Genomic DNA, 16,839 nt, shown 5'->3' with positions numbered 1-16,839 from the left:
CCATCGAGTATGAGGAAATGGCTTCACGTTTTTCTATACCATCAATATACATCAGGACCTCTAGCAGGACACCGGCGCCTGGACCACGCCCACAAATGTCAGTCAAGCAAAGTGGCGGCCGCGCAGCACGGATAAACGATCAGGCCCCGCCTCCTACCCCACTTCTACCCCGCCCCTGGTCCGGCCCTGCCCAGCCCAGAGCCGTTAATCGCCGACACAACTTTGCGCCTGCGCAGGCCGAAAGTGCGGCTTTGTGCATGCGCCTAGAGGGAAAGTTGGTTCTTTTCCCCTCCCACCCCTCGCGATAACATGAGAACTTGCTTCCAGGTCGAAGGGTTTACTTCCGGTGAGCGGGTAGGCTGAAACGCGGTGGCTAAAGTGGAGTTGAGTTTGCAAAGTTCTTGGTGGAGAAGGCTGTAGCCATGGACAGGTAAGTTCTGGTGGTGAAGGCTGAAGTCGATCACTTTCCTCCCCAGCGTGTTGGAGGAATGAAACAGGTGAAACCCGACTCAGAGGAAGCAGACGAGGGCCTGGGTGCTGATTCTAGGCATCCTTTTCCGGCTGGAAGACTGCAGCTAAGGGAGAAAGGCCGCTTGGGCCGGGGACGGATATGGTCGTTGCCAAGATCCTTGAATAACTCATCTTTATGTAGGGGCCTGATGAGTTATTCAATCCTATGAAGGTAGCTACTGTGATCCTCTTTTCATACATAGAATTGAGGCTAAAAGAGGTTAAGGAACTTGATCAGTTAGGAAGCTAACAAAGGAAGCTAAGAACCAAGTTGCCAACCTGGATATGTGTTTCTAGATTCTAGGGGGCTGTTTGATGAGTAAGTATTCACCAGATAGACCAAAGAGGTGAATGTAGGCCTCTGAAAAGAATGCCTACAAAGGTATAAAGGTGTAAGGATATGAAAGTATAGCTTAATGGTCACATGCAGTGTGTGTTTGTATGAAAGTGATGTTTGTGGCTGAACTGGTAAGCTGGGGTCAGATTATAAAAGCCATGGTAGGAAATTTGGACTTGATTCTGTAGGCCAGAGATATCTATCTGAAGATTTCAAGTGGAGGAAATGCACATTAGATTCTTAAGATACAGGTCTCATAATACACACAATTTATTTTCTAGACTTTGGGCTGAGAATGTCTGTGACTGTAATAGTACTGAGATAGACGACACCCTTAGTGTACTCTGGGAAGAAAAGCTTGAAGGATCATTTCTTTCCAATTTATTAGATTTATTTTTTATTTAGTTTCCCAAGTCACCAGCTTAGAAGTATCCATGGTTTGAAGTACTTTGGAGACTACAGACATCCTTTTAAGAGTTCCTGCAACTTTAGGAACCTCCTCAATCCAACGAAGTAAGGTTTATCTTCAGGAAGCAATTATTTAAAGCAGTGTTAGAATATAGATTTAGATTCCAAGTGTTAAAATAATTCCAGAGGAGGAAAAAATTAACACGTAAGTCAGAGAAGACTTTATGCGGGTAAAATTTGAGCAGGACTTTGAGAGATAAGCTGGATTTGGTAATGATAGAAGTTTTTTTGCAAATGCTCCTTTCTCATTTCATTCATGTGAATTTGATTATTGCCATTTTAGGAGTGGCTTTGGAGAGATGTCATCTCCTGTGATCCGGGAGGCAGAGGTGACTCGGACTGCACGCAAACAGAGTGCCCAAAAAAGAGCTTTAAGTATCCTTTGCATTTTAAGCATCATTATAAAAATTGTAACATGTTTGGAATTAGCATTATAGACTTCATAGTGATATTAAACACTAGCTGCAATAAAATACTGTGGAAATTAATTTTTTTAACTCTCCAGATGTGTTATTTGGTAAATATGATGCTGAAATTCAGTGAGATTCCTATTTCCTTGAAAATAAGGATGTTCCATTTTACTGCTAACTGTCATATTGTGGTTAGCTTTTGCTGAGGTTAGATTTTCTTTATTATTTGAGTTCTAAGAACTCTTAGTTCAGTGTGTGGTAACCTAAGACTTGAGCACTTGGTTCAAGACTGTAGTAACTGATAACTAGAATTTAAAGGGGAAAAGGAATTATTTACTCTTTGCATAGAAAATATGGTAGCTATAAAATACCTTGTCCTTGAAAAACATATTCCCATATTTTGTATAGTATAAATATGGTTCATGCTGGAAGGGATTGGGGGCAGGAGGAGAAGGGGACGACAGAGGATGAGATGGCTGGATGGTATCACCAACTCTATGGACATGAGTTTGGATAAACTCCGGGAGTTGCTGATGGACAGGGAGGCCTGGCATGCTGTGATTCATGGGGTCGCAAAGAGTCGGACACGACTGAGCGACTGAACTGAACTGAACTGAAATATGGTTCATTCTAACTTTAGTGATGTTTTTTTCTATACAAAAAACTTTCTTTAACATTTCCTGTAGTTCGGGCAGCCCAAGATGAAATTTTTTCTAATACCACTCCAAGAAACCAGGTTATGCCCCGAACTCCCAGCTCATTTCGACAACCTTGTAAGATTTTTTTGCTTTTAAAGCATTTAATAATGATAACAGTAATAGCAGCTAATACTGTAATATTATATTTTATAAGTTATTTTTAATTAAGAACAAATAATAGGGATTGCACTTACTATTTGTTGAACTCTTACCATGTGTAAGGCTTTACATAATTGCATAATAGCTGTGAAAGTAGATATTGTCTCTATTTTGTCAAATCTGAACATGAGAACTAGAGAAGTTGATTAATGCAGATAAAATAGCTAGGTAAGTATGTAAGTAATGGAACCAAAATTCAAATCATAATCTGCTTACTTCAGAGTCCATGTCCTTTATACTATCGTATGCTTTATAAAATTAGAATTTGATAAATTCATGAACTCATGAGTGTCTTTTTTTTTTTTATGTTCAGTTACGTTATAATGACAGCATTTCTGTTTGCAGTAAAAATTTTTTGGTGGGCTCAGTAGTACCAAAAGTTCGTATTTAGAAAAATAAGTTAAATCTTGATATTATAGAAATGTTAATATTGAAAGTATATTTGGTTAGAATCTAAATAATTGAAAAGTGAAAATTGTTCGTTTTTATTTGCTTGTTTCATTTTCATGATCAATGCTCATGCACTTCGAATTCTTTTTACTAATTTCTTGCTTGTAGTTACTCCACCAAGCCGGAGCTTACTGAGGCAACCAGATGTATCCTGCATTCTTGGAACTGGAGGGAGGTCTCCCCGGCTTACACAGTCTTCAGGGTTCTTGGGAAATCTGTCTATGGTATGTAGAAAAATGGGGCTGAAATTTTCTCCCTTTTTTTAAGTATGGCATGATATTTAGCTAAAAAGTTTTTAATGAGAATTGAAGTCTTATTCATAATTAAAGTAACTCAGTTATGTAGGTTGAAATCATTTTTTTGGTTAGACTTCCAGAAAACTGAGACCCATAAGCATCTCACGTCATAGGTGGAAACTGTGACACCAGCAGCAGTTAGATGCAGATAAAATGTATTAATCTGACAGTTTACTGATCAGAATAAATAAATTCTGATTGGTTGCTAGTGGCTGTAAAAACTGAACCCTGTTTTGAAGCATAGAAGAGGAGGCCAAGAGTAAGCAATGAAGACTGTCATAAGGAAGAAAAACAAAGCATTAAAGGAGAGAAAAGAGAAAATTTGAGGAAAAGTAAGTGAGACACTCTTCAGGAATCATTATGATACAGTATTTAAAATAACAAAAGAAATGTCATATAGATTGTGATGCAGAATGACCTGACCTGGGTGCTTAAAATACCCTATAGAGAAAGAAAGAATTGTGCCTAACTGAGACGATGAAAACGGAAGAGTTTTGTTGGACTAATAGAGTGTTATGGCTCATTTAGTTCCAAGAACCAAGATGAAAAGGGCTCTTTATTTGGCTCTGTGGTTATTGAAAAAACAGAGAGAGTTTTACACACACCAGAAATGGCTCTGTGGTTATTGAAAAAACAGAGTTTTACACACACCAGAAATTGTCTAAATTATGTGTTTTCAAAGGAATGGTTTTGCATATTAAACCTCTCCTTGTCTTAGAAGGTTAAGTCAATCTTTGAAATATTTTAGAGTGTTAGTATCTTAACAGTGATTTAGTCATTGAACAGTTTTATTGTTATGAAGCTGGTTTATTTTGGCAGTGTTTATTCTTATTCTACTTAAAAACATGAGTGAATTGACTGCTTCTAGGTTTCAACATAAGATGATGACTTTTATTATTTAGTGCTTCAGAACTGCAAGTTTAATAGTAAAATTATTACTCTTCTAAAGGCCAGGCCACCTCATGCGAAGAGTTGACTCATTGGAAAAGACTCTGATGCTGGGAGGGATTGGGGGCAGGAGGAGAAGGGGACGACAGAGGATGAGATGGCTGGATGACATTACCGACTCGATGGACATGAGTTTGAGTGAACTCCGGGAGTTGGTGATGGACAGGGAGGCCTGGCGTGCTGTGATTCATGGGGTCGCAAAGAGTCGGACATGACTGCGTGACTGAACTGAACTGAACTGAAAGGCCAGGATAGAGTAAATATGTATTGATTGTCACAGAATGTTTGGAAGTTACTTTGTAGTGAAAAACGTTTTCTTGATTTTGTTTTGCCAATTTTAGTATCAGTTATGAGAGGTGGTTGAAGAAGTACAGTTATTTGTTACCTTGGTTGAGTTTAAGTACACCATGTGTCTACCTACAGAACATTTTTATGAATGCAGAATATCACTACTGTGTAAGATTTTCAGTTTGATCTGGGTGCTGATGATGATGAGTACCCAGAGGAAATCGGTCTTGTGGTAGCTGACGCTAAACTCTCCTCAACCCATAGTTACTATCTAATTAATATATAGGGTCCCAGCACCCATCTTTAGCATTTTCCCTTGGGGAGACTAATTTAAAGGTACATTTTTATTGTTGCTCATGCCTGGATTTTTTAACACATTGCATTTGCTTGGTATGTCTCAAGTACTTAAATCTGTTAAGTTTCTAAATCATCCTTTTTTTTCATTACCATTTATTTGTTTAAGAAACTGAGTCATTCATCCCATAATATTTCCCAAAATTAAAAAATTGATTTAAAGTAGTCCTAGAGAGTAAAATTCATGAACAGAGGAGCCTGGTGGGCTACAGTCTGTGGAGTCATGAAGAATTGGACACAACTGAGTGACTAACACTTTCACTAGGGCATAAAAGAATGGAGTAGTGCAAAGAAGAAAACACAGCCATAATATCCTTAACAAAATAATCGTGTGGCCATCTTTTAAAAGTGAAAAACACATACGTTTTTTTAAAAAAATGTTAATAGTATTAAAGTCTTTATTCACTCAGTGCCAATAACTACATTACTTTTCTGTATCTCCTGTATCTTTTAGGTGACTAACCTGGATGACAGTAACTGGGCCACTGCTTTCTCATCACAGCGTGCAGGGCTGTTCTCAAACGCAGAGCCCCACAGTGTAACAGAGGACGTTACCCTCAGTGCTGTAATGTTACGAGAGGATGATCCTGGAGAAGCTGGTAAAATAGCTTTGGTCTTTGTTTATAACACAGTAGTTTGTCATTTTACTAACATCAAGGAAATCATCTCCTATTCCTGAATATTTAAAAATATTTTTTGTTATGCTTATTAGTTACAGTAATGGCTGTGCCACTTGATGATAATGGGTTAGCCAAATTTGTTTGGGTTTTTCAGTGAAATTTTTGGCCAACCCAGTAGTAACTCTAGAAGGTTGAGAACCTCACCTTAGTTCTCAGTTGGAGCAGCATCCTGCCATTTAATCTTTTCAGTGTAAATAGCTCCCTGTTAGGTTATTAGACTAGTCGCTAATGCTTTTATTCTTTCCAAACTTGTGCTGTTGAGAGAGCTTCTCTTTTTGTTTAATTTTTATCTGACATTGTTGACATGTTTTGTTTTGGCCTGAATGCTAATGCTGTTTCTTCAAATAGTATTGTGACCATTCTGACTTTAGGCTGGTTATTACCATACCCTTCTGGAAAAAAGCATTTGCTTTTAGTGTGTTTATACCTGCACGTTATGACATAGATTCTTCGTTAATTTATCATTATAGACTAACATATGTGAGTGCTAGTCAGTATGCTTACCACTGTACGCACGTTCGGAGAAGGCAGTGGCACCCCACTCCAGTACTTTTGCCTGGAAAATGCCGTGGACGGAGGAGCCTGGTGCTGCAGTCCCTGGGGTCGCTGCGAGTTGGACACGACTGAGCGGCTTTGCTTTCATTTTTCGCTTTCATCATCGGAGAAGGAAATGGCAACCGACTCCAGTGTTCTTGCCTGGAGAATCCCAGAGACGGGGGAGCCTGGTGGGCTGCCGTCTATGGAGTCGCACAGAGTCAGACACGACTGAAGTGACTTAGCAGTAGCAGCAGTATGCACATTAATGCATTTCATGGTCCATTAAATAAATACAATAACTATTTCATTTTCGTGGAAAGGAAACAGCTGCTTAGATATATTAAGTAACCTGTTTGAGCTTACCTGGCTAAGAAGTGATGGCACCAGGATTTAAAACTGAGTAGTTTGATTTCAGCACCCTTCTCTTAACAATGTAGTTAAGAGTAGTAGTGACTACTACTTCTTTGTAGTATATGCCAGTGATAAGCATTCAAATATTGAGTAATTCAAAAATGCTTTGTACTTAATATATAAAATATAAGAATTTCATGTTTAGTATGAACCATGGCTGAGGCCTTAGATATACGATATTATAGTAGGGTGTATATATTTTCCCTGAATAAAGCATGTCATTTTAGGATATGCTATAACTTTTCCAATTACTTTGTTATGGTGTACTTAAAATATAATTCAGGTGTTTTAAAATTTGGCTCATGTTTTTGTAGTAATTGTTGACAGACTAATAACTAATATATCTTTGGAATCTTAAAAGACATATAAGTGACAGAAGACTAAATAGATAAGTTGGACTACATCAAAATATGGGTCAGAAAATACCGTCAATAGAGTGAAAAGGCGACAGAATGTTAATATATTTGCAAGTTGAAAAATTAATATTCAGTATATAAAAAACTACAAATCAACAGTAGCAGAAGACAGTCCAACTAAAAAGTGGACAGATAACTTGTATAGATATTTCTCCAAAGAAGATACAGAAGTAGCTATTATGCACATGAAAATTTGCTCAGTATAGCTCAAGTGGTAAAGAGTGCAGTGCATGAGATGGAGATTCAGTCTCTGAGTCGGGAAGGTGCCGTGAAGAAGGAAATGGCAACCCACTCCAGTATTCTTACCTGGGAAATCCCACGGACAGAGGAGCCTGGTGGGCTGTAGTCTAGGGAATCACAAAGAGTTGGACACAACTGAGCACTGGATGGATGTAGTAATCATTAAGGAAATGCAAATCAAAACTACAATGAGACAGCACCTCACACCCATTAAGATGGTTACTCTCAAAAACAAAAAAAACCCAAATAAACAGGAAATGGTAAATGTTGGCAAGGGTATGGGAAAATTGGAACTCTTGTTTGTTGGTGGTGGGAATGCGAAATGGTGCAGTACTATGGCAAACAATATGGTCATTCCTCAAAAAATTAAACATAGAATTACCTTATGACTTAGCAGTTCTACCTCTGGGTATGGGCTTCCCTTGGGGCTCAGCTGGTAAAGAATCTGCTCTCAATACAGGAGACCTGGGTTCGATCCCTGGGTTGGGAAGATCCCCTGGAGAAGGGAAAGGCTCCCCACTCCAGTGTTCTGGCCTGGAGAATTCCATGGACTGTGTAGTCCATGGGGTCACAAAGAGTTGGACACGACCTCTGGGTATATTCCAAAAGAAGTGAAAACCAGATTTTAAAGGGATTTGTATTTCCTCGTTCATAGCCCTGTGAACAAAAGATAGAAGGAACCCAAATCCCATTGATGGATAAAGGATAAAATATGATAAATACTTTTTAGTGGGATGTAATTCAGACACATGCTACAACATGAATGAACTTTGAGGGCTTCATGCCTGATGAAATAAGCCAGTAGCATAGGGACCAAATTTCACTTCTATGAGACACCTAGAGTAGTCGAACTCATAGACATAGAAAGTGGAATAATGATTGCAAAGGTCTAGGGACAAGGGAGAATGGAGAGTTACAGTGTTAGGGTTTTTTGTTTTGTTTTGTTTTGTTTTTGAAATTGACATTCTGTAAGTTAAGGTGTATGACATATTGCTTTGATATACTTGCATATTGTAGTACGATTATTAGTGTTAGCTAATACCTCCATGATACTTTCACATTATATAATTATCATTTCTGTGATAAGAACATTTAAGATCTCATCTCTTAGCAACTTTGAACTATGTAGTGCAGATTTATTGACTATAACAATGCTGTGTGCATTAGATTTTCAGAATTTATTCATCTGCCCACTGCAAATTTGTACACTTGAACCAACATCTCACAATTCCCTTATCCTCCAGACCCTGGAAACCACCGTTCCAGGCTCTGGTTCTTTGAGTTTGGCTTTTTTAGATTGCTCATGAGTGATACAGTACAGTATTTATCTCTCTGTTAACGGTTAGATTTATTTTACTTAATGCCTTCAGGGTTTATCCAGGGTCTATCCTGTTGCAAATAACATCACTTTCTCATGGCTGAAAAATATTCTGGTTTTGTTTGTGTATGTGTTTATGTATGTATTAATATGTTGTTGTTTAGTCGCTAAGTCATGCCCAGCTCTTTGTGACCTCATAGACTATAGCCCGCCCGGCTCCTCTGTGCAATTTCCTAGGCAAGAATACTGGAATGGGTTGTCATTTCTTTCTCCAGGGAATTTTCCTGACCTAGGGATTGAATCCACGTCTCCTGCATGAGCAGGCAGATTCTTCACCTCTGAGTCACCAGGGCAGGCCTGTGTATATATATGTGTATATGTGTGTATACACATACAGCCCGCTTTTCTATCTATTTATCTGGTGATGGATACTTGGGTTGTTTCCCTATCTTGGCTGTGGTGAACAATGCCACATTGAAAATGAGAGTACAGCTGCCTTTTCTTTTTATTTACTATTTTTGGTTGCACTGGGTCTTCATTGCTGTGTGCAGGCTTTCTGTAGTTGGGGCAAGGGAGTTGGGACTACTGTTCATTGCAGTGCTCGGGCTTCTCGTTGCAACGCTTCTCTTGTTGTGGAGCACAGGCTGTAGGTACATTGGCTTCAGTAGTTGTGGCCCACGGATTTAGTTGCTCCATGGCATGTGGAATCTTCCCAGACAAGGGATCAACCTGTGTCTCCTTCATTGGCAGACAGATTCCCATCCACTGTACCACTGTATTTATAGGGAAGTTCCAATAGATACCTTTTTGTTAGCCTGTTTTCATTTCCTTTGAATATATACCCAGAAGTGGTATTGCTAGATCATTTGGTAGTTCTATTTTTAATTTTTTAAGAAACCTTCATACTGTTTGCCATAGTGGCTAAACTAATTTACGTTCTCACCAGTAGTGCACAAATGTTCCCTTTTCTCTGCATCTTCACCAACGCTTGCCATTTCTAGTCTTATTGATTGGTGATACTTGTTCTTACACATGTGTGGTGATATCTCCTTGTGGTTTTGATTTGTATTTCCCTGCTGATTAGTGTTGTTGAGCATCTTTTCATGTATGTGTTAGCTATTTGTATGTCATCTTTGGAGAAATGTCTGTTCAGTTCCTCTGCCCATTTTTAAATCGTATTGATTTTTTTATGAATTCTTCATATATTTTGAAGATTAACTTTTTATCAGATATATGGTTTGCAAATATTTTCTCTCATTCCGTAGGTTGCCAGTTCATTTTGTTGACTGTATCTTTTGCTGTGCAGAGCTTTTTAGTTGATATAGTCCCACTTGTTGATCTTTTGCTTTTGTTGCTTGTGCTTTTGGTGTCATATCCAAAAATTATTCTCAAGACAGGTGCCAGGAAGCTTTTCCCTATATTTTTTTCTAAGCGTTGTACAGTTTCAAGTTTCATATAATTTTTTTTTTCTCTCCAAGTGTTGGCTGTGCTTGGTCTTCATTGCAGCTCATGGGCTTTCTCTACTGGTGGGAAGCTGGGGCTACACTCGAGTTCCGATGCGTGGGCTTCTCATTTCAATGGCTTTGCTTGTTGCAGAGCATGGGCTCTAGGGCTCAAGGGTTCAATCGTTGCAGCACACGGGCTCCAGAGTGCAGACTCAGTAGCTGTGATGCACAGCCTTAGTTGTGCCAAGGTGTGGATTTTTCCCAGACCAGGGATTGAATCCCTATCCCCTCCATTGGCAGGCAGATTCTTAACCACTTGACCACCTGGAAAGTCATCATTTAAGTCTTTAATCCATTTCAAGTTCAGTTTTATGAGTTGTGAGATAGGGATCGATCCAGTTTTGGTTTTCTGCACGTGATTTTCCAGTTTCCTTGGCACTGTTTATTTAAAGAAACTGTTCTTTCTCCATTCAGTATTCATGGCTCCCTTGTCAAATATTTCTTGACTGTATATGTAGGAGTTTATTTCTGGATTCTTTATTCTGTTCCATTGATTTCTGTGTCTGTGTTTATGCCAGTACTGTTTTGAATACTAGCCTTTGTTGTATAATGTGATATCAGGAAGTGTGATGCCTCCAGCTTTGTTCTTTCTCAGAGTTGCCTTGGCTCTCTGGGGTTTTAGATTTGCAAAAAGCAAAGAGTTCTGTGGTCAGATGGTGGTTATTGTGGCACAGCTCTGTGAATGTACTTTCTGCCACTGAACACTTAAAAATGGTTAAAATTATAAATTTAGTTATGTGTATTTTACCACAATTATGTATTTTTAAAAACACAGTAGTTTCAAGAAAGATTTAGAGCTATGTTTAAGTTTTCAAACAAACAGAATGACTTGGAAGTATGTCACTTAATTTGTCTGTTCCTCTTTGGTTTATTGTGTTCTAGCATCCATGAGTATGTTTTCTGATTTCCTGCAATCTTTCTTGAAACACTCTTCAACTACTGTTTTTGACCTTGTAGAAGAGTATGAGAACATTTGTAGTAGTCAGGTAAGTTGTTTCACTTCATTGATGTCAGACTTCAGTAATCAAGTTTTTTCTGAACTTAGCTTGTGAATTTCCTTCCTGTATTTAAGGAGGATGTCTTAGAGATAGATAGAAAGTCAGCCAGAGCAGATCTACTTTTTACACATTGAGAATCTTATAGTATTTCTTTTAAGGATTTTGCAACTTTGACAAAGGAAAACCCAAAGTATACCAAGAACTTAAAACTCAACCATAAGAAAATGAACAACCAATTAAAAAATGGACAAAACATATAAACAGACACCTCATCAAAGAAGATCTGCAGATGGCAAATAAGTATATGAAAAGATATTAAATATCAACACAACATTGTACATCAACTCTACTCCAATATAAAGTGAAGATTGAAAAAAATTTTTTTAAATATATCATGTGTCATTAGGGAGTTGCAAATTAAAACAAGATGCTACTATACACCTGTTAGAATAACCAAAATCTGAAACACTAACAAAACCAAATGCTGACAAAGATGTGTAACATGAATTCTCATTTATTATTTTTAGGGATGCAAAAGGATAGCACTTTGGACCATAATCTCTCAGTTTCTTAGAAAAGTAAACATACTCTTGCCATATAATCCAACATTCATACTCTTTGATATTTACCCCAAAGATTAAAAAAATTTATGTCCACATAAAAGCTTACGCATAGATGTTTATAGCAGCTTTATTCATAGTAACCTGAATTTGGAACCAATCAAGATGTCCTTTAGTAAGAGAATGGGTAAGTCAACTGTGGTTCATCCAGTCTGTGGAATATTACACAGCCCTTAAAAGTAATGAACTATCAAGCCATAAAGAGTTCAGGATGGACCCTGAATGTATATCACTAAGTGAAAGAAGCTGATATGCAAAGGTACATGTGGCATGATTCCAACTGTATGATATGTTGGAAAAGGGAAAACTTAAAGAGAATAAAAAGATCAGCAGTCGCCAGAGTTCAAGGAGAGATAAGGATAGAAAGTGAAGCACAGTAGAGTTTTAGGGGAGTGATATTTAGGAAGTAGAAGTAGGATTTGTAGGAGATGGTAACCCATTCCAGTATTCTTGCCTGGAAAATTCCAGGGATGGAGGAGCCTGGTGGGCTACAGTCCACTGGGTTGCAAAGAGTTGTACGAGACTGAGCAGATTATAATGATATTATATGATGGGTACATCATTATACATTTGTCAAAACCCATAGAATGTACAGCACCAAGAGTGAACCCTTCTATAAACTATGGACATTGGGTAGTAATGACATGTCAGTGTAGTTTCATTGATTGTAACAGATGTACCACTCAGGTACTGGATACTGATAGTGGGGGAAAGAGTGTGTATATATGGGGCAGAAAGTAATGAGAACTCACTGTACTTTATTCAGTTTTGCTGTGAATCTAAAACTGCTCAGAAAGTTGTCTGTTTTAAAGAAAAGGAAAACAGCTTCAAGAATAATTGAAATAATAGTAATAGCCAACCTTTTTTGAGCATTTAAATCAAGAAACACCTGGAGTAACAGGCAAATTTGATCTTGGAGTACAGAATGAAGCAGGGCAAAGGCTAATGAGTTTCGTCAAGAGAATGCACTGGTCATAGCAAACACCCTCTTCCAACAACACAAGAGAAGACTCTACACATGGACATCACCAAATGGTCAACACCAAAATCAGATTGATTATATTCTTTGCAGCCAAAGATGGAGAAGCTCTATACAGTCAGCAAAAACAAGACCGAGAGCTGACTGTGGCTCAGATCATGAACTCATTATTGCCAAATTCAGACTTAATTGACGAAAGTAGGGAAAATCACTAGACCATTCACATATGACCTGAATCAAACCCCTTATGATTATACAGTGGAAGTGAGAAATAGACTTAAGGGACTAGATCTGATAGAGTGCCTGATGAACTATGGACAGAGGTTCATGACATTGTATAGGAGACAGTGATCAAGACCATCCCCAAGAAAAAGAAATGCAAAAGAGCAAAATGGCTATCTGAGGAGGCCTTACAAATAGCTGTGAGAAGAGAAGCCAAAAGCAAAGGAGAAAAGGAAAGATATAAGCATCTGAATGGGTTCCAAAGCCGAGTTCCAAAGAATAGCAAGGAGAGATAAGAAAGCCTTCCTCAGCGATCAGTGCAAAGAAATAGAGGAAAACAATAGAATGGGAAAGACTAGAGATCTCTTCAAGAAAATTAGAGATACCAAAGGAACATTTCATGCAAAGATGAGCACAATAATGGACAGAAATGGTATGGACCTAACAGAAACAAGATATTAAGAAAAGGTGGCAAGAATACACCAAAGAACTGTACAAAAAAGATCTTCATGACCCAGATAATCACAAAGGTGTGATCACTCACCTAGAGCCAGACATTCTGGAATGTGAAGTCAAGTGGGCCTTAGGAAACATCACTACAAACAAAGCTAGTGGAGGTGATGGAATTCCACTAGAGCTATATCAAATCCTGAAAGATGATGCTGTGGAAGTGCTGCACTCAATATGCCAGCAAATTTGGAAAACTCAGCAGTGGCCACAGGACTGGAAAAGGTCAGTGTTCATTCCAATCCCAAAGAAAGGCAATGCCAAAGAATGTTCAAACTACCACACAATTACACTCATCTCACATGCTAGTAAAGTAATGCTCAAAATTCTCCAAGCCAGGCTTCAGTAGTACATGAACTGTGAACTTCCAGATGTTCAAGCTGGTTTTAGAAAAGGCAGAGGAACCAGAGATCAAATTGCCAACATCCGTTGGATCATGGAAAAAGCAAGAGAGTTCCCGAAAAACTGCTTTATTGAGTATGCCAAAGCCTTTGACTGTGTGGATCACAACAAACTGTGGAAAAGTCTTCAAGAGATGGGAATACCAGATCACCTGACCTACCTCTTGAGAAATCTGTATGCAGGTCAGGAAGCAACATTTAGAACTGGACATGGAACAACAGACTGGTTCCAAATAGGAAAAGGAGTCTTAGGAAAAGACTGGTATAAAAGTCTTTGTACCAGTAGGAGAATTTTTCTTAATTTTTTTTATATGGTATAAATTTTTCAGATAATTTGAAAGTATCTTATTTTTAATGTTCATTCTGCTCTGTTGGTTCATGATATATGATTTTACCAAGCATAGGTTAGATTTAGCTATCTTCTGGGTGGATCTACAGGGAGAAAAATGTACTCACGGCTGTTACTGTTGAATCTGAAATCTAGAGTGTGTTAAACTTTTACATACACACTCACCTAGACACACCTTACTTCAAAGTAAGGCCCTTTCTAGTGGGAATGTTATATTACATTTAATTTAAAAAGGCAATAGACAGGAAAAATTTGTAATGTAAATTTGTACTTTTGGCACTATGTACTTGAAGAATACAAAATTGTGACTCAGAATTACAGAAAACCTTTTTACATTTGTGTCTTTAATTCAGGTAAATATATTGAATAAAATAGTGAGCCGAGCAACACCTGGACTTCAGAAGTTTTCAAAAACAGCCAGTATGCTCTGGCTTCTTCAACAGGAGATGGTCACATGGAGGCTGCTGGCTTCTTTGTATAGGTAAAGTTGTGTAGGACTCAGAAATAAACTGGCGATTAACTTAGAAGTTAGAATGAGGTGTGTTTGGAAATAGGTTCTGCCATTTTATGATGCTTATCATGTCTAATGCCTTTAGTTGTCAGAGGTGAGTTAGGAGGAAAGAGGGGAATATTAAATCATAAAGTTGGTAACTACCACGAATTGGATATTTGTAAAGATTTAAGGAAAGTGTTAAAAACACAGCAATATTTAGAAGAAGATAGATTAAGGAAAAAAGTGGCAGACACACTTTATATAATGTAGAAGTCTGAGAGAAGGTAACCAAATTTTTCTTAGATGCTCCTTGGTTTAGGCCCTCATTCTGTTGCTTTCTCATCCCAGTGAGAATACCTCAAGAGAAAATCGTATTTTTTCATTTTGGCCATGTGAAAACGTTACATTGAAAAGTTAAGTTTATGCCTTAGTAGGTGGCCATCAAAGACTTTGCATTGTGTTTATTTTTAGTAAATACTATTTTTGTCAATATTAGAGTCAGAAGGCATTTACTACTTGATTCTTGTTTTTAAAGCATGTTGGCTAAGTTATCCCAGATGGAATGCAGGTTTGTGCGTGTATTAGCTTAATGGTGATTTCATTTACTCTTGTGAAATAAGGCTTTTTCATTTTGTGTTGTTTTTCCCCAGAGACCGAATACAGTCTGCATTAGAAGATGAAAGTATGTTTGCAATTACTGTAAGTTTTATATTGTTTTTTCCTTTATAAATGCTTAAAAATTTAAATGGTTTTTATAGTAGAATTTGATTTTTGACCCTCCATCTAGAGTTTCTCCATTTTTAAAATTTTACAAGTAAATAAAAGATACAGTAAGCAAAACTGATGTGCACTGTAGAGTGAAAGGTGTAAGTTCTGTTTTATCCTTCGTACTGTTCAGTCTAACAATTTATTATGTATCCTACCAGACATTTTCTTTGCATCTGTACATATGTATACACAGAAGTTTTATGGGTGTTTTTTTAAGATCAAGTTGAGAATGTCATTTTGAAATATTTAGTTAAACCTTGGGAAGAGCAATCACAGTGTTCTAAAAATGCCTTCCTTCAGACCAAGGACCCTCTAAGACAGTGAAGGGTGTGTCTCACTTGACATGAAACATTGAATTTCTAGGAAATTTGAAGGAGCTGTCCCTTAGGCCATTCAGCAGAAGCTTTTTTTTAGTGCAATTTGGGTGGGGTGTTGTAGTGACTTTGTTCCTAGTAAAGGTATTAGTTGTTGTTCAGTCGCCAAGTCATGTCTGACTCTTTGCAACCCCGTGGACTGCAGCACACCAGGTGTTAGTCAAGTTGTTAAATTGTGCAGACTTGTTTGCAGTGCTGAGTGTATTTTGTCCTCTCCTAGAGACTCCAAGCAGAGAGAAGATAGAGCCTGAAGGGAATGAGTCACCCGACTCTGTCTCATTCTATAAATCGTCTTCTCATAGTTTTCTTCACCTCCCAGCAGTCCTGTGGGAACCTAGCCACTTTGCCCCACTTCAGAAGTCAGCACCTTCTACAGTTAACTCTTGAACAACATGGGTCCACTTAGTATGCAGATTGTTTTTTTTCCCCACTAAACGCATACTACAGTTAGTATGCAGATTGTTTTTTTTCCCCACTAAACGCATACTACAGTATTAGGCAATCTGCAGTTGATTGAATTCTCAGGTGCAGAACCTCCAATACAGAGAAAACCAGCAGTATAGAGAACCAACTGTAAAATTATATTTGGATTTTCGAGTACAAGGAGGATTGATAACCCTGACTAACCCTTGCATTGTTCCTGGGTCAAATGTATTTCTTTTTTTCTTTTAAAGCAAAATAATTTTCAAGTACCATAACTCCAACTTGTCAAAAGTCAAACCCACTCTTGTTTTTCAGTGGATAGCACCATGACCAATGAACATTCCCTAAGCCAGCGCTTCTCAAACTTCGCTGTGCACATGTCACCTGGGGATCTTGTTAACGTGCAGATTCTGATTAGGTAGGTCTGGGATGGGCCTACGAGTCTGCATTTTTAACAAGCTCCCAATGGTGCTGGGGTAGTTGGTCTGTAAACTGCACTTTGAGTAGCCAGGGTCTAGACTGGTCTCTGCCTCATCTCTCAGAGACAACTGCACGTTGTGTATCAGACTTTGCTGACTCTGTCTCTTCTGTTGCAATTCTAATCTCTCATCTTGTTTCTGTTGCCACCACTTAAGCCAAAACTTTCATCATTTTTCTTAGGAATTATGTCAGTAACTTTT

At 38.1% G+C, this 16,839-nt stretch overlaps 1 protein-coding gene across 1 annotated transcript in view; it reads left to right on the top strand.

Annotated features, from left to right (window-relative positions):
* The first annotated feature begins 234 nt into the window (after positions 1–234).
* Positions 235–16,839, top strand: part of NUP107 (nucleoporin 107) — a 47,332-nt gene continuing 30,727 nt past the window's right edge. Inside the window, exons 1-8 of the mRNA XM_069584662.1 lie at positions 235–430; positions 1,599–1,690; positions 2,412–2,498; positions 3,141–3,256; positions 5,373–5,517; positions 10,908–11,011; positions 14,455–14,582; positions 15,245–15,293. Of these exons, the coding sequence (XP_069440763.1) occupies positions 423–430; positions 1,599–1,690; positions 2,412–2,498; positions 3,141–3,256; positions 5,373–5,517; positions 10,908–11,011; positions 14,455–14,582; positions 15,245–15,293 (729 nt within the window). The 5' untranslated portion in view covers positions 235–422. The remainder of the gene's footprint in view (positions 431–1,598; positions 1,691–2,411; positions 2,499–3,140; positions 3,257–5,372; positions 5,518–10,907; positions 11,012–14,454; positions 14,583–15,244; positions 15,294–16,839) is intronic.

The sequence above is a fragment of the Ovis canadensis genome, chromosome 3, assembly GCF_042477335.2.
Source record: "Ovis canadensis isolate MfBH-ARS-UI-01 breed Bighorn chromosome 3, ARS-UI_OviCan_v2, whole genome shotgun sequence".
NCBI classification, from domain to species: Eukaryota; Metazoa; Chordata; class Mammalia; order Artiodactyla; family Bovidae; genus Ovis; species Ovis canadensis.
The sequence above is the reverse complement of the archived record's forward strand: the minus strand, read 5'-3'. Positions and strand labels throughout refer to the sequence as shown.